The following is an 18,484-nucleotide window of genomic DNA, read 5'->3' as shown; positions in this document are numbered from 1 at the left end:
CCCCAGGGTCACTTTTCCCTCGCACCTTAGGGTTACCGTTGGAGCCCATCTAATTCCTCCTTCACCCTCCAGCAAATTCGTAAAGAGGGTTATGTCCTCCTGAGTCTTTCTTCAAGGGAAACACCCCCATTTCTTAGCCACCTACCCAGTGGTGTGGCTTTGGGTCCCTCCACCAGCCTGGTGGCTATCCAGGGACACTGCTCCCGTCCATCTAAACCCTGGTGTGAGGTTGATGCTCGTGTTTAAAGACTCCCCATGTGGAACCCTCTTGCACTGTTGGTGGGAATGTAAAGTGGTGCAGTCACTATGGGGAACAGTACGGAGGTTCCTCAAAACACTAAAAATAGAGCTACCATATGATCCAGCAATGCCACTCAGCAATCCCAGTTGACGATAGCCAAGACATGGAGGTAACCTAAATGTTGACAGATGAATGCATAAGGATGTGGGGTATATATATGTATATATATATATAAAGGAACACTACTCGGCCATGAAAAAGAATGAATTAAAGCCATTTGCAGCAACACAGGTGGACCTAGAGATTATCATGCCAAATGAAGTTAAGTCAGAAAGAGAAAGACAAATACCATTTGGTATCACTTATATGTGGGATCTAAAATTCAAGACACACGAACATATCTGTGAAACAGAAACAGACTCACACACATAGAGAACAGACCTGTGATTGTCAAGGGATGGAGGTGGGAGAGGGAGGGACTGGGAGTTTGGGGTTAGCAGATGCAAACTCTTATATATAGGATGGATAAACAACAAGGTCCTCCTATATTGCAGAGGGAACTATATTCACTATCCTGTAATACACCATAATGGAAAAAAATATGAACAAGAATATATATATATATACACACACATATATATGTATAACTGAATCACTTTGCTGTACAGCAGAAACTAACACAACACTGTAAATCAACTCTACATTAATTAAAAATTAAAGAAAGAAAAGACTCAGAGGGGTCCCACCACTCAGAGGGGCACAGACGCTCCCTGCCTCCAGGCACTATTCCTCTCTGAAGCTGCCTGAAATCCCATCCACCTGCCTGTTGCATTTTAGCATTTTCACAGCCATCTTCTCACGCAGGCTGCGTACAAACCGTCCGAGGTAGGCAGGGCTGCTGTCATTAGGTCCATTTTTCACGTGGGGAAAACTGAGGTCACACACAGAAGGAAAACTCCAGTCCAGGACTTTGAACAACAAGCCTGATGTGCCTGGGAGACTTGAGGGGCTGCATCCTGGGGGCCTCATCCAGTGCCCAGCACACAGAAGGGGCCTGTGTTCTGTTAGGGGCTGAGGCCAGAGCTAAGAAGAGGGGAAGCTCCCTCGCAGGGCCTTCTGTGGCTGGGCCTGCAAGGGGCCCGACCTGGCCTTCTGCCTGGGTGAATGGGTCCAGCTGTGCGGAGCCGTGCTGGCCTAGAGCTCCAGGCAGGCGGCACCAGCCCTCCCCCACACCCGTGCAGCTGGGAAGCAGAGGCAGCAGGGGCCCAAGGCCTGCAGGGGGTTGAAAATCCTGGGAACAGAGTCCCCGCCAGCGCAGCCAGCACCTCATTAGGAGGCCCGAAGCGGGGTGGGGACACTTCAGGAACAATGTTGTTTATTTTTCTATTTTTAAACAAGCCTGAGGTCTCTGGGGCCACAAATGAAGTTATCAGAAAAGACATGAGTGGAATAAAGCCTCAAGCCAGCAGGCTGAGAAGGGCCCTGGGGACCAGGACTCTTGAAAAGCTGAGATGGGGTTTGTTTATCTTGTGCTCTGAGAGCGCAGGCCTGGGACCAAGGTGCTGGACAAGCATGTCCCCAAGCCCACTGCAGCCTGTTCCCTCTGGGCCACTGGGGAATTCGGGTGTGAGCTCTACTTTCAAAATGATCCCGTCAGTGTCACCTGCTGTGGGGAGGGAGGAGACACCACCTCTGGAAGGAAGCCCGGGTTCACTTCTCACCTCAGCCACGTGAATGCCTTTCCCAGTGGGCAGAGCCCAGCGGAGCCGGTCGGTGCACTCGGGGCACCTGGTCCCTGCCCGGCCACTGCTGGCTCTGCCACCGACAGGCCCTCCACCTGCCACGGCCTCCGCTTTCTCCTCCAGCAACGCGCTGGTCAACCTCGTCTTGACTCCCAGGTAGCGCGCACGGGGAGAGCGATGGGATGGTGTATGTACCTGGAGAGGGCTGGGCCCCCGTCTCAGCGGATCCCGATGCCCTAAAAGGGGGCTCATCCTTCCCATCTCAAAGGTTAGGAAGTCGAGGCTCTGAGGAGTTGAGTGACTCGCCCTGAAGCCTTCAGACTCAGGTCCGCCTCGTTCTGGAGTTCACTCTCCCTCCACGGGGCAACTGCCTCGCCAGTGCTCTTAGGAGATTTGAAATTTGGGAGAAACATGGATCATCGACAGAATGAATTCAAGGCCTAGGTGGGTGTGGCTGGATGAGAAATACCTCTCAGAAGAGATGTGATAAGAAGCAAAGCGAGTAGGACTTGAGGTCAACGGTCCTGGTTTGATTCTGCTTTGAACTGCAGACAGTCACCATAGCCACCTCCCAGGGTCAGCGACAGGGTCCAATAAGATGCGACACGTGAGGCGGTAGGGGATGGTCAAGCTCCGTACAAATGAACATCAAACGCTCTCCAGTTCCGCTCCCCGCCCCTTGCCCCCTGCCACAATGTGAACCATGGGTCGAGCAAATTGTACCCAGGCGAGCAGGGAGAGGGCTACACATTGCCTCCTTCTAGAGGTACGAACCAGAGGCCTCTGCAAGTACAGAATCACCCATTGGGGTGCACTGGGGGAAGGGCTGCCCTTGGCCATCCCACAGGCTCCCTCCAGCCCCATGGCCCCCAGCTTAGGGGCACTCCTGTGACTTGCCCTGGAGTCTAGATAGAAAGTTGAGGCCAAGGAGGAGGGAGTTGGCCCACGGCCAGTCAGCCAGAGGAGGGAAAAGCTAAAACCAGCATGCAGGGCTCTCCCCTACCGTCCAGGCTTTCCTAACTACCTGTGAGGGAGGCATTACGCATCCGTTTGGAAGGTGAGGAAACTGAGGCCCTGAGAAGAGCAGTGACGTGCCCAAGGCTGCTGGTGTCTGTGCGGCAGCCAAGGCTGGAGGCCAGATCCCGTCGGTCTGCCGCTGGCTGCTCACGCCGGAGCAGAGACTGCGGCCTACATCACTGAGCTTTTTCTGAAACGAACCACTTCTTAATTCTTTGGCTGAATGTCTAAATAAGGATTTTTGCCAATTCTGAGCCCTGCTAACTGATGAAGTTGTCAGAAAAAGATCTAATGATGCTTGAAAATGCGGGGAGTGAGCCAGCTGCCAGATTGCCCTCCCACCTCTGACTCCGCATCAGGGAATTAGGACCCTCCCTCTCGGGGCGCAGCGGGGGGGCGGGGGGGGAGGGCAGTGAGTGCTGGAGGTTGAGACTCCGCTGCCTTTCATCAACTGTGTGACCCCTTTGATCCTCTGCTTGCGGGCTGTAAGTGAGGATAACTTTGAGGATTAAATGAGATGATGTGTGTGCGAGGCCACAGCACAGATTTCAGGGCAGGCTGGGATGGCAAGGGGCGGGGCAGGGAGGCTGCGGTCTTAACTCTGCTGAATGGACAGAGGTGGCCCTGCCCACAGCCCTGGGTGAGTGAGAGCTGCAGTGGCCAGCTCCATGTGGGGAGGCCCCAGGTCACCCCCAGTATTTATCTTGGGAGGGAGGGCTGGGAGAGCCAGCCGATGAGATGAAAGGCTCAGCGTGACCTCAGACCCTGTGAGTGGGGGTGGGCCTGGGGTGGGAGCCTGGGAGGCTGGGCTGGGGTGCTTGGCAGGCCAGGCCCGGCCCTTTGTTCTCTCTCCTTTCTCAGTGGAACATTTGTTCACGCGGGAGTCCGGGCACTAGGGGTGGGGCCTGGCTTGGGGACTAGGGAATCCGACAATTCCCAGGCCTGCCTCAGGAGCCTGAGAGGCTGGGCTCTGGGAGGCGCCCTCCCGAAACGAGTTGGACCTAAGCGCAAACCTCCCTAGTACACGAGGCACACATGTGTCATCTGCTACCCAAGGGTGGGCTCGGCAGGTGACCCAGCCAGAGGTGGGAAAGCCATTCCCCGCTCAATCACCAACTGTCCAGCCCGCCAGCTCCTCCCCGTGCTCCTTCCTCCCCCTGCCCCATGTACACACATGTAGACATACATGCACACACCCACACGTGTTGCCTGCTCGGAAACCTTGATTTCATCCTCCCTAGTAGATGAAGTATGGAGAACAAACAGGTCTTGGAGGCAAATGCAGTTTTCCAATCGTGGGACTGCGGATAGAGCTTTTAACTTAGACTCAGCTTCCTCGCCTGTCGTGTGGGGAGGTACGCTGTGCTTCACAGACGTGGTGAGAAGCAAATAAGGCAGAGTATGAACAGGACTTGTAACCAAGAGGCACTCGGCTAATGGCAGCGGATGTTTGGGGCTGGAAAGCAGAATTGCTATAACCATGCAATCTGCTTCTTTGTTTTTTCAGCAAGCCAGGGAGAATATCTACAGGGGAGGGAGGGGTTCAGGGCAGTGGCCTAAATACAGCACGAGGATTATCACTGGGTCCAGCTGTCCTGGCTTGGGCCGCGGGTGAGCAACACAGCCCCACCCGCTCCTGGCCCGCTGCCTTCCCTCCTTGTCCAGTTCTCTGCTCTCTGGCTGAATGTGGTGCACTCGGAGGACAGCCCTGAGCTCATGGGAGCCAAGAGGTGAATGTTAGGGGCAGGCAGGCCAGCTCCTCATAGGGATCAAACCTCAGTCGGAGCTTCCCGAGGATGTGGTGGGAGTTCAGAACGTGCAGCATGGAAATAGCCTGGCTGGAGCGGGAGGCGTGGGTTCCAACCTTGGCGCAGGCTCTGATGGGCCCTTGACCTTGAACAGTCATGTCCCATCTGTGGGCCTTAGATTTTTCATCTGTCGAGGTGGCCATGAAAAGGCTCTGACAAAGCTGGTCCACAACTGCACTAGGAAGACCCCCAGGGTCGGTCACTGCCATCCGTCCACCCCCACCGCTTCTCAGATGGACAGGTGGATTCCAATTCTTCCTGGGTGTGCCACCACCCATGGAAGAAGAGAACCCAAAGGCCTTTCGGACCCCTTCCAGCCGGGGACTCCGCCAGATGAAGCAGGATGGTCATTTATAATAACAGAGTTTTCACTGGACCAATTGCTTACCCCCTTTGACCCTCTGCTTCCCCAGCTGTCAATGCAGATGATGACTCAGCCAGCCGAGGGCTGCCGGGAGAGTTGAGTGCAGCGCCCCAGTGCTGAGCCCTGACCCTGGCCCAGCCACAGGACAGTGCTAGGGAGGTCCTTCCCCGGCCCCCGGGGAGGGGTGCTGTGCCCAGGCTTGCCTGGCTGCCCCAGAAGCCGCTCAGCATCCTAAGAAGTTGGGAGGGGACGCCAACAGCATGACCAAGGTGTCTTGGGCTGGGTCTCTCTGGGAGGGACTGCGCCCACCGTGTAGCCTTCGTGAGCCTCTCTGGGCCCCAGCATTGGGCACTGGAGGCGAGAATCTGAGCTCTGCAAAGCCCCCAAGGTTCGCGATTCTCCTGTTTGTTCTTATCCCTGAATTTGCTGAGAAAAGGCCTTCTAAGCCCCCAAGACCTCACTCCATATACAACATATAGTAAATGCCTCATAACTACTTCTGGGGTGAATGGATAAGGACCGGGTGTGGGAAGCCCTATTCATCAGACTCCAAAAAATGTCTCTTCTCCGTGGGAATTGCCCTCTGATAATCAACAGGACAAAGAGTGACCTTTCCCAGGGGTCCGTGGGGAGGGAGGGGGCTCCCCGAGCAGCCTGGCTGGGCTGCAGGGCGGTGTGGGGACAGGAGGGGAGAGCAGGGAGCAAGGCTCTGAGGATACCAGCCAAGCGCAGCATCTGGGAGGTCGGACGTGGAGAGCTCTCCAGGAGAAAAGTTTGGGGACAGCTGCTGTCTGTGTGGAAGATTGAGACCCTCAAGATACTCAGCAACAATGAGGAGTGGGTGTTTTGGAAATGTTTTTGAAACGTATTACTGAACATCAGGAATGCAGGTGTCAATCCTGGATAAAGATAGCCGGTTGAACCCTTGCATCTCTTTTCATTCCCTTCCGATACCCACTAAAATTATAGTAAAGCAGTCTTTAGAGGCGTGACCCACAAAGACAGAGAGGACACGGGGGAATAGCAGCCGTTACTCAGTGATTCTTCCCCAGCTGAGCTCCAGGATCCTGACAGCCAGAACTTTCCTCCTGTTCTTGACTGTCCTCAAGAAATGGCCCCTTCAGTTCACCCTTCAGGGAAGCTCCCAGTCGACGAACCCCGCCCAGAGACTGGAGCTCTGAAACAGCTTTTTAGCAACCACCTTCCACTCTTAATTATGAGCAGACAGTTACCAAGTACCCAAGGAAGGCTTCTGACATGAGAGATGGTGACCCAAACAAGCTCGTGGAAAGAAGCACCTTGGATTACAGATCAGAGAAGACATTACGTCCAGTAAAAATGAGAGCGTACTATTAAAAGAAAGAGAAATAAACAGAGAATAAAAATGGGCCCTTGGAAACGAAAGTCATGATGGCAGAAGTGAAAAACTAAATCGCACATGAAGATAAAGTTGAGGAAAGCTCCCAGGAGAGAGAGCAAAGGGAGGAAGATGAAATATACACGAGAAGAGATGGGAGTGAGTTTATTGCAAGCTATTCTAAGTAGCTTATATATAGGCAGGCCTCCGAAAGGCCCAGGAAAACTGGGGATAGATGGAAACCAAGCTGGAGCTGAAACCTTAGGAGCCGTACCTGGAACGTCTCCTGACACCTCGGACGGCTTCCCAAACCTCTCAGTGCTTTACAGAGTTGATGCTGTGCACAGACCACCTGCCTGCAGGAACCCCAGGAAGGGAGGTGGGAAGAGGCCGGAGGTGCGCGGTGGCCCCGTTCAGTGTGGGAGCTTCCACCAGACCCCCTGTGAGACCCCAGTACCTTCCCCCCAGGTCTTGCGGCTGGCTGTCCTGGTCCCAGAAACTAGAAACTCAGGCGGGTCACACCATGCCACTTCTCATTCGTGTTTACAGAAAGCAAGATCATTATTTACAAGAACAGAAACACTGAGCTAATTCACTTCTAAATACACCAAACAGAGCAGCAGACAAAAAGAAAACAGAAACTTCTCGGTAAAAAGGGGCAGTGCGTCCTGGCCCAGCAGGGCCTTCCTGTGGTCAGGCTTTTCCGCTAGCCTGTGCTGCCCAGGCCGCTGTTGCCTTGCCCTCCGCTGACAGACAGACGCTTCCCAATATTAACCAACCTACTTTTTCCACGAGTGAATCCAAGTTAAGAAAACAGAACTTTCTTCCCAGATCAGTCAGGACCCTGAGCCAAGTAATACCAGTACCCAGAGCTCCCTGGGGCCCCGTTCTCAATGCTTTTCCAGAGATGTGTTCTGGGCAGGGTGAGTCACCCAGCTCCCGTCCTTGGGGCCGTAGAGGACACGGGGACACTTGGGGCCCCACCTCCCATCAACCCTCTCCTTGCTCCTTTTGGGAAGTCAGCTTTCTACTTCGACCAAGATAGGAAAAGCACAGAAGGAAACTTGAGTCCTGGATCTAAAACCCCAGATGCTAGTCTGAGGACCAGGCATGATCAGGGACAAAGTTCCTGACAACCAGTAACAGAGGGAGAAAAATAAGAACAAAAGGGGATGTGTGTGGAAAGAACTGTTATTGCTTCTGGGATTAGATCCTTCTTACGTTTTTGTTCTAAAATGAACATCTTTTAAAAATGAAATGATGATTGTGGAGACATGTTTTAAGTCCTTACTTGGCAAAATTGGAAAGTTGGCATTTCTAGCTAGTCCTTCCTCAAAATAATCATTTTTTGAGTGGGGGGGTGGTGGATTTTATCGGACTATGAAGTCCAAAGTCTGGGACACACTGTGGTAGATGACACAAAGGAGAGTAAGACCAAGCTCCAGGGTAGAATCAGAACCTCAGACCCGGAGGGTGACGAGGGCACCAGTGCACGCAGTCCAGTCTCCTCTGATACCTAGGTGTGTGCTAGAACACCCCAGCTGAATGCTTGGCCAGCCTCCCGCTTGGTGCCCGTCAGGGACAGGGAGCTCATTCCCTCTGCATGCAGCTCTGATGATTAAAAAGTGCTTCCTTCTACTGTGGAGAAACCTATGTCCTTGGACCCATGCCTATGCCTGGGAACACCTAGAGCCAGGCCTTTCACTTGCAGGAAAACAGCTCCACGCTGCACCCCTCCCTCCTAGTCTTTTGTTGGGGTCTATTTGCTTCCCCCTCACCCTCAATCGTTCCTTTTGTGAAGTGACTTGCTTGAGATCACTTGCCTAGCAAGTGAGTTCAAAGCCAGCTCTTCCGGTCCTGGCCCTATGCCCTGTCCCCTAGTTCTCTAGATGTGGCAAAGGCTCCGTGTCCTCAATTCATGAGATGGTACTGGTTGTTCAGAACCAGTTGGAAAAGCAACAAAGAAACTAAAAAGGGGAAGAAAAAAAAAGCAACAAGCAAAAAAGTCAGTGTGATCCCAATAAACACTTATATATCCACATTAAAAAAAAAGTGTGGAAATAAGGCAAGATGATCATGACAGTCATACCCTGAGGTAGGCTACGTGATGATTTTTACCATATTTTTGCTTTTCTGTCTGTGTTTTCCAGTTTTTCTGCAATGATGTGGTTTTTATTTGTAGGATAGAATAAAATAATGACCGTTTAGAAGGATGAAATAAGAAATGTAAAATTACTCTCATCCCAAGACCCTGTCTCAGTCCCCAGCCACTGTCCAGTGAACAAGCTCCTGGGGCTCTAGGGCTCCAGAGATGACCCAGATTGTGGCCTCGCCCTGGGGCGGTGGTCCGCCCACAGCCCCTCGCACATCACAGCGCTTTACAGTAGCCTGACATTTCTGCTGCATCAGCCCCCAGCCCTTGTCTGCCAGACGATGAGCCCGCGGCCAAGCAGACCCCAGACCACCCGGGGTTGTTGCCCAAGTGCCCATCTGCCCCTCCTCCATTCTTCTCCAGCCTTAGCGGCCCCACCCCAGACCCCAAGAAAAGGGAGAGGAAGGCGAGCAAAATGGAGGGTGCAGCGGACCATGGCTCATCCCTGCAAGGTCTGTTACACAGCGCAGGGTGCGCATGTTGTTTTCCGGACCGGAGATTAAACTTAGAGGGGAGATGTGTCATCCGTGGAGTGTGATGGAGCTGGGCCCGGACCCAGCCCTCTGACCTAGTCCAGTGATTTCTTCTCTGGGGCTCAGATCAGAGCCCCCAAGCGTGACTAGGGTGTGCTGGGTCCATCCAGAGTGCTGGGGCCACTGGTCATGCAGCACCCTCCGTGCCAGCCCTCTAGGGCGGGTCTTTGCCAGCTGCTCCCCAAGGCGCCTGGCAGCCCCAGACACATGTCAGCACCAAGCCAAGCCCTGATTGGAGGTGCAGGCCCGGCCGTGGGGTCAGAGTCCTGCCTGACTTCCAGGCTCGGCCATGTCATGTGGCCCTGGGTGAGCTGTTTCCCTCTTGGGGATTCAGTTTTCCCATGGATAAAACCAGAGTGGAGAATACTGGAAAGTGACTAGACTGGTGGTTTCTAAGTTTCTTTCCAAGCTTAGCATTCAGATATTCTGGGACTGAACAGTGACACCACCGCCTGTCCAGGGAGGGGAGGGCAGAAGCTCCCCATTCAGCCTTGCCTCTCAGTCTAGGTCTGGGAGAAGTCCCCCACCTTGTGTTTGAGTGTTTGCGGGTGTGAGGGTGTGCAGGGCTGTGTGTGTGAGGAGGGGGTCCCTGGAGGTCAGGCTCCCCATTTTGCATCTGGGATAGACACGTTCTCCAGTGATGTCACCTTTTTGAGGATTCTGCTCCCAGCTCCCCCCGAGATCCCACACCCCTTCTGGTTCCCTTGTCTTCTCAGTTCCAGCCTCTACTGCAAGTCCCGGGCTATTGTTCCTTCTCGGTCTTTGCCCTAGAACAGGTCTGTCACTTCGGAGGGGCCCCCCCGCCCACCATCTCTCCCTCAGAACCCTTCCTGCCACCCCGCCCCCGGCCCTCTTTAAAGAGGCGCCCACAGCTCTCTGAGCCTGTCTTGCTCCAGACAGAAATGAAGATGGGCTCTCATTGCACAATGACACGTTCAAACCATTATTCTGCCAAGATCCGAATGAAAAATCAGGAAGCCTGACACTGCTGTGATTTGCTAACCCGGCATTGCCTCTCTATGCTTTGCACAAAGTTTAATTAAAATCTCAGGAGTGATTGGGGAGCCCTTTTATCGTGCACCTCTGGGCTCTTCCAGGCACCCTGGGGGAAGGGCAGGGTCTTTTCACAACAGGGACAAAAGCTCAAGGACGGTCCCTAAAAGATTGGCAGCTCGTGCAGACACAGCCTGTTGGAGTGCACAGGGCCTCAGGGAGCACATGGAATCTGAGCCGGCCCACCACTCCACCCATTTCACAGGTGAGGACACTGAGACCAGTGCTTTCCGCGCCTCAGCAGATCCCAGTGAGGCCGCCCCCACCCCCTCCACCCCACCCCGTGGACTCACCCTCAGAGCTGGCAGGGAGCTGACCTGGTCCATGGTCAAGGTGGCCTCCTTGTAGTACTTCCCGTGGGGACAGAGCTTCAGGAAGGAGTCGTGGATGCTAAGAAGAGAGGCGTGGTGGGCGGGGAGTGGGGACCAGCAGGCCCCCTCTCCCACGGGCTCTCTTTGGAGGAAGGGGACTCAGAATTAACTGACACAGAGAAAACAGTTATAGATCATTCCACCCTTCCAGAAACATCCCTGGTGCTCCAGTGTGCCAGCGCACCGTGGTGGATGCAAAGATACGCCAGGCTCGAGGAAAGGTATGTGAGTGTGTGCTCTGTAGCCTGAACACAGTCTGCAAGTGCACCGGAAGGGACTTCTGTCCTCTCTCGCTCCAGCCCCTCATTTACGATGGAGAAACCAGCAGGGCCTTGGGGATGTCAGCATGCCACCCCAGGCCATCTGGCCAGCCCCACCCTCAACTCAGCTCAGAGAAAAGAGGTCGCTCGGTGGGTGTGGCCGAGTCAGGATTAGAACCCAGCTGCCTGCAGCCAGCAGATCACGCGGCCACCCGAGGCCAGCGCGCTGATCCCAGACTGCGGGGCTGAACCACTGTCCCCATCGATCCAATAATCAATGTCTGTCTGCGGGCCTCCTCACCGCGCCAAGGGATTTTGTTTGCAAGGCACAGGCAGGTAGAGGGGGAAATGGCTGTGTGATCACAGAGAGGAAGCAGGCAGGAGAGAACTCTGCCCCCGGCCAGGAGGGGAAGCTCTCATCCTGTGGCCCCCCCCAGTCCACATTCTGGAGAATGAACTCTGTCAGCCTTGTATGGGGCCCCAGCTGTCGCCAGAGACTTTACACCGACAAGTTGGGGAGAGAGCCAAGAAGTGGGGTGTGAAATGGGGGAGGAGAGACAGTCTCCAGGAGAGTATGGGTGGGAGGAGGGACACCGAAGGACAGCAAGGAGGAGAGGAAAGCCATCGCCCCTGGAGGGTCCAGTGGCCTACAAGGGGAAGGGGCGCTGGCAGTGGTCTGTCCCAGTCCAAAGGAGCATTCGATCACTATCATTGTTAGAATTGCTGTTGTGGGGTGATAAAAAGCAGACTGACTTTCAGTACATTATATTAATTTTTAAGACTTCTCTGAGTCCAGGCACCTGTATGGCCGTTGCCCAGGGTGGGCTACTCCCGCCGTCCCCCACCCTGGTCCTCCACTGGGAGTGACTGCTGCACGCTGCCAGCTCGCATGGACGTTTTTCGTGGAACCTGCAGAACAATCTTGAAAGGTAGGGACCATTATCTCACTTTTACAAACAAGGAGACTGAGGCTCAAGGAGGTAAACTAACTGGCCTTGTCTAAGGTCACACAGGGGTAAGCGTGAAGCCAGAGCTGCAGACGCCAAAGCTCCTTCCCCAGGAGCCCAGGAGGGAGGTCTCAGAAGGACTGCAGGGGGAAAAGGAGGAACCTCCACTGCCATTACCACGCCCCTTCTTGTGTCCCAAGCTCTCTGTGCTGAGTGCATTCAAGCATATTAGCTCATTGCATCTTCCCAGCAACCCTGCATAGAGGTATAGGGGTGATCATTTCCGTAGATGCGTAAACCGGGGCTCAGAGAGTTGAAGGGGTCTGCCCAAGGTCATGCAGCTTGGAAGAGGTAGAGTGGGGTCTGAACCCTAAGCCAGGCTCTTTGGGCTGTACTGCCCACCTCTACAGGATCCACCTCCCACCCAGGTGAAAGACTCTCAGGCCCAGCCCCCCACCCTGAAGAGCCTTCTGGGTTAGGGGGTGCTGAGAGAGGGCCCTGCCCAGACTTCATGCCTTCCCAGGCTGCCAAGTGGGTGGGCTGCCTGTGGATGAATCGTGGCTGCGCCTCGGCTGCCACAAAACGTTCTGCTCCTCCAAATATGGATCAGCTAGCTCTAAATGGAGCTCTGAATTAATCACTAATAGACTCAAAAGTCAAAGCCATTTGAAAAACTCACACATCCCGCCTGCCAGAAAACAAGCAACCCAAGCTGCATCTCCGGCCACACCTGGCCAGACAAGGGGAGGGGCTGTCCGCGGGCTCTGCGGGACTGGGACCTGCCATGTCCACTCTGGAGCTCCGTTTGCCCTCTGTCCAATGAGTCTCATTCACCCCCCTCCATCCTCCAGTGCAGGCACTCTGGACCCCTCTCTGGCATCCTGTCCAAGTCCTTGCCTCTGAGGCCCTCCAATTTAGCCTTTTTCTACTGGGTCCCACATTACAATCATGTGAGGAGCTTGTGAAAGTACCCGTACTCAGCTCTAGAGATTCTCATTCAAGGCTAGCATGGGGCCCAGGCCCCTATAGGTTCTACATGCTTCTGTATTTGTATTATACAGGCAGCACTGAGAACCCAGCTCCAGTGAAAGCCTCCAATTCCACACCTTCCACCCTAGCCTGGGCTCCCCGACCTGGGCTTCACTCCCATCCCATGGGGTCAATTGTTCTTTGCCCCATGGAATGGCCTGCAGGTATTTTATAAATGGCCCTATCTTTAGCTTGAAAAATGTGGCTTTTAGTCCTATGATCTGCTACTTCCAAGCTGTGTGACTTTGGGCGAATCACTTCATTTCTCTGAGCCAGTTTCCTCATTTGCAAAAAGGTGATAATACCATGAAAATAACAGCTACCACAGTCTCAGCACCGATCCCTGTGCCAGGCACTGCTGTAACTCCTGACACAGATTTGATCATCTTATCGTCCTAATAACAATCATGTGAGGTTGATACATATGATACGTTTTGTAAGTATGGAAACTGAGGCTCCCTGAGGGTAAGAAACTCGCTCAAGATCACATGGCAAGTAAATGGCAAAGCTGAGCCTCGAACTGCAGCCTTTGGCTTCCAGGAAGCAAGTGCGTAACCACTCTGCCTGCTGACCTGCTGGTGCTCCAGGAGGACCAGGGGCTAACGGCCAGGACAGGGCCTGGAGACTGAAAATGTGGGGGACCTCAAGGTTGCTAAGAGGACAGAGGGGCCTTATGGCCAGGTCAGCCTGAGCAGGAGCTAGGGGCAAGGCTTCCGGCTCCCACGTCAGATCCACCCCGAGCCCTAGATCGTGTCAGGAGCCATCCCTGAGTGATACAGCATAATCCAAGTTGCTCAAACTGAGTTGGGCTGACCCAGGCCCAGACACAGAGGTCTAAAGGAAGCCACACGTGCCCTTTTTGAGTCAGGTCCCAGACCCGGGGTCTAGAGCCATAGCTGAAGATGAGGGCCCTGGAGGGCCAGTGCACGGAGCCCAAAGAGACATCTGGAAGGCAGGAGTTTCTAGGGCAGCAAATTTAACCAGAAGTCATAGAAGGCTGACCTGAAAGCGGAGGATGAAAGGGACCCTGCTCTTTTCAGAGAGCAACGGGATGTGAAAGAAGATTCCCACAGGCTAGAAATCTAGGGTGGACAGACCCCTTCTTGGAGAGCTGAGCCAAGGCAGCCCTGGACGGGGAAGAAGCCGTCACATGTGGTCTGCCCCTCCCATTATGTGTCATCTGCAGATCCAGTGACCAGGCCTTTATGCCCTATGCAAGCCACAGGTGGGAAAGCATTTAGACAAGGGCAGAGGCACTCTCCTGCAAAGATTACCTCTGTTTATCAGTCTCTTGGTTACTTTTTTTCAACTGGCTAACTCCATCCAAGTGTAGTCAACCAAGCCACATTCCTTTGTCACGTTTGTAGGAAAATCACAGCACGCTGTCAGAGGTGACGTCGGAAAATGGTTCAGAAGTGATCGGAGCTTAGTCAGGCTCAACTTGGCCGTGGCAGCCCCTGACGGCTGCTTTCTCCCCTGAGCATCACGTACCATCTGCTCCCTGAGCCACGGCAAGTGCTGCTGGGCACCCATATAGAAGCTGCCCCTTCACGTTACAGACAGAGCGTCCACACTAACGCTGATGTAGTCAGTGCCCAGGTCCCCTCCGAGGAGCTGACCTAAGATTGGCAAGTGCGCGCGCGCGCATGTGTGTCCCGTTCCTAAGGTATTCTCTGTGTGTGTGTGCATATGCATGTATGTATAACACTTTATTTTACAAAAACTGTAGCATCCTATATATACCAGTCTAGTTTACCAAAGTAAGACAGACAAATAGGTTAAAAAAGCCAATAGTGCTATAAGGCTCACAATTAATATCACTAATACCCAGTATCCTATACCACCTTTTTACCCCTGCTCTCCAGAGGCGGCATTTAAAAAAAAAAATTGCTATTTCTCTTGGCTTCTCCTTAATATTTGCATAGTATTTCTAAAGACAGTGCTGATACTGCCGTTTATTGGTATTTTTTTTCATTATAGACTTTATTTTGTGCCCTCCTACTATTAAAAAAAAGAGAGAGGATTTATCTCTCTCTGTATACTACTTCTGGTTCCCCTAACTTCCCAATATAAGATGATTTGCCTGAATCAAAATTCAGTGTTTATGTTATTATTATATACATATTATTTTTACATTTGTATATACTATTACATATTATGTATGTATTATTCAAACATTGCTCACAGCTGAGTTCCCTAGTGCAACATGATTACATTTTTCTTTCTTGCAAGACTCTTTGTTTTTCCCAGAGTTAATAATCACTTTGTCTTCCTTTTGCTTAGGTTTCAGTGTTTCTATCATTATTTCATCCCAAAACTTTCTGCAGAACTGTAAAGTTCCTCTTAATATGGTTATATACATTATACCGCCTATAGGTTCATTTTGTTTTCTTGGGGGCATCACTCTTGGAACTCCTAACTCTTTAATTCTAATCTGGACTCATTGCTTTTCAGGCCTGCTGCATGCACCAGTATCATGGGCTTCTCTTCACTGTCATCTTTGTAATTCCGCTGTTTGACATCCTCTGTTTCCCGGTTCCCTTGTCTTCCTTTTTTTTTTTTTAATTTACTTACTAGTTTTAATGGAGAACTTAGTTTACTTATTAATTTTAATGGAGGCCCCAGAAGCTCCCTGAGGCCAGGCGCATGAGGCACATGTGAGGAGCCCTAGCGACCCAAAGGCCATGTGAGAGTCTTTGAACTTTCTGGATGGAGAGGGGAGCAGGCATACTCATGCTCAAGTGCTGAGAAAATAAATTGGTACAGCACAGTCCCGTCATCCCTGTCAACATTTTAAACATAGCCACCCTTTGCCCAGCATTTCTATAGCTAGAAATCTCTCTTACGGATTTAATCTGACCTGTTGGATAAGCTCTTCATACATAAATATTTGTTTACTATAGCATTCTTGGTAGAACTAAAACCCATAAACAACTTAAGTGTACATTATGGGGGGGTAGTAAAATAAATGATATATCTTTTATAGGAAAGAATTCTCCTTAGCCATTAAAAAGAATGAGGCAGGTCTCTATGTGCTGTATGTAAAACTAGCCAACATAAAAACTTAAAAAGAAAGGTCGAGGACAGTATGATGCTTCACTATAAATGGGTAAGTGCTACAGTAGGAATGGGATAAAATTTTTGAAGGATACTTATGTAGATCTATGAAAATTTTTTCTGGAAGCCTCGATGTGAAAGTAACTGTGAACAGTGGCTATCTTCAGGGAGAAGGCCTGGGAAGGGGAGGGAGACATTTACTTTTTTTTTTTTTTTTTTTTGCGGTACGCGGACCTCTCACTGTTGTGGCCTCTCCCGTTGCGGAGCACCGGCTCCGGACGCGCAGGCTCAGCGGCCATGGCTCACGGGCCCAGCCGCTCCGCGGCATGTGGGATCCTTCCGGACCGGGGCACGAACCCCTGTCCCCTGCTTCGGCAGGTGGACTCTCAACCACTGCGCCACCAGGGAAGCCCCTGTCTATTCCTTTTTGAAACTGATGCAGGTTTGCCATTTCTACCTGTGATATGTTTCCTTTCTAAATATATCTGTTTGATGAAAAGAAATAGGAGCCCATCTAGAGAAAAATATTAAGTAAATAATTAGACAGGTGGTAAAGGAATATGCCAGAAATCACAGAGGTGTTTCTCGCTCATCTCACACACAGGTAACCAAGGTTTGCAAACTCTGCTACCCTCCTCACTCCTTTAGCTTTTATCCCCTCACAACTCCCACTCCCCAATCCCTGCCCACTCCACCCCACTCCACACAGGCTCTCATCCTAGAGAGGGTTTTCATCCGTTCCTACAAATAACAATAGTAACAATAAGAATATCACCTTACCTTTGCATCGCTTTGTAATTCCGAAATTCTTTTCTATGTGCCATCTCATCTGCTCAAGAAATAGAAGCCTATGCTCCTTAAAAAAAAAAAAAAGAAAAAGAAAGAAAAATTACCCATACAATTCCGCCTTCAATGCACTAACCAGCAAGCGTTCCTACACCCCTCCAGCCTGTCAAATCTCTCAAACTCCTCTTTGGCAGGGGTTCTGAAAGGGGTGTAATTGAACAGAGAGCAGGCCCAGGCATGCCCTGACAGTTCTGCACACTTCCCCTCCAGGGTCCGTCCCTGCAGGAATCCTCTGCGTGGGACAAAATGCATTCTTTGCAAGGTTTCTCTCACCTGCCAACGGACTCCACCAACTGTTAAAATTGTAACCCCTGCTCTGACCTTGATTTAGATGTCTCTTCAGATTCAAAAAGGACTGAGAAGGAACTTGTATCCAGAATACACAGAGAATGCTAAGAATTCAACAATAGAGACAAATAGCCCAACTAAAAAAAATGGGCAAAGGATTTGAATAAACGCTTCTCCAAAGAAGATATATATGAACGAGCACGTGAAAAGCACCATCATTAGCCATGACGGAGATGCAAATCAGAACCACACCGAGATATCCTTGCACACCCACTAGGATGGTGAGGACGTAGAGAAATTGGAGCCCTCCTACACTGCTAGCGGGAACGTTAAATGGTGCAGACACTTTAGAAGAGCGTTTGGCAGTTCCTCAAAATATTAAGCAAAATTACCATATGTTAAAAGCAAGACAACAGACCCAAAATGGAGTCACTCATGCTAAGCCCCACATCACCAAACTGAAACTTAATTACAGTTTCAGCTCTCCCAGAAATGGAATCTTAAACCTGTCACTAGTGAAGTCTGATAGACCCCGCCATCCGTTAAAGGAAGTGACCTTGCGACTCCAATCTACTTTTTGCCACTATACCTTCCTTGTTCCCCCTTCCTTCTGCCTATAAAAATCTTTCCTTTCGTACAGCTCATCCGAGCTCCTTTCTGTCTGCTAGATTGGATGCCACCTGATTCATGAATCCTTGAATAAAGCCAATAAGAACTTTAAAATTTACTCAGATGAATTTTGGGTTTTTTTTTTTTTTAACACATATGACTCAACAATTCCACTCCTGGGTATATATCCAAAAGAAATGAAAACATTTGTCCACATCAAAAACTTGTACATGAATGTTCATAGCAGCATTATTCATAACAGCCAAAAAGTGGAGACAGCCCAAGCGCCCATCAACCGATGAACATATAGATAAAATGTGACGTATCCTTACAATGGATCATTATTCGACAATAAAAATAACTGAAGTATTGATACATGGTACGATGTGGATGAAGCTTGATAATGTTACACTAAATGAAGGAAGCTATTCGCAAAAGGCCGCAGATTGTATGATTTTGTTTATATGAAATGTTCAGAATAGACAAATCCATAGAGACAGAAAGTTAGATTAGTGGTTGCCAGGAGCTAGGGGGAGGGTAGTATGGGTGGGAGGGGTTACTGCTAATGAATATGGGATTTCTTTTTGGGGTGATGAAAATACTCTAAAATTAGATGGTGGTGATAATTGTACAACTGTGTAAATATACTGAAAAACACCGAGTTGTACACTTTGAGTGAATTGTATAGTAGGTCAATTATATCTTAATAATGTTTTTACTACAAACAATTTCAAGGAGTGTTTATGTCCTAACTTAGTGCCTGGCACATAGTAGGCCCACCATAAATATTATTAAAGGAATGTGTAAATG

General features: G+C 51.0%; 1 protein-coding gene across 1 annotated transcript in view; it reads right to left on the bottom strand.

Moving 5' to 3' along the window:
• Positions 1 to 18,484, bottom strand: part of CIB4 (calcium and integrin binding family member 4) — an 88,706-nt gene that overhangs the window by 27,799 nt on the left and 42,423 nt on the right. Inside the window, 2 exon segments of the mRNA XM_033425100.2 lie at positions 10,561 to 10,657; positions 16,712 to 16,787. Of these exon segments, the coding sequence (XP_033280991.1) occupies positions 10,561 to 10,657; positions 16,712 to 16,755 (141 nt within the window). The 5' untranslated portion in view covers positions 16,756 to 16,787.

Source organism: Orcinus orca, chromosome 13 (genome assembly GCF_937001465.1).
Source record: "Orcinus orca chromosome 13, mOrcOrc1.1, whole genome shotgun sequence".
Classification (NCBI taxonomy): domain Eukaryota; kingdom Metazoa; phylum Chordata; class Mammalia; order Artiodactyla; family Delphinidae; genus Orcinus; species Orcinus orca.
Note: the sequence above shows the minus strand (reverse complement) of the source record. Positions and strands in the feature narration are given on the sequence as shown.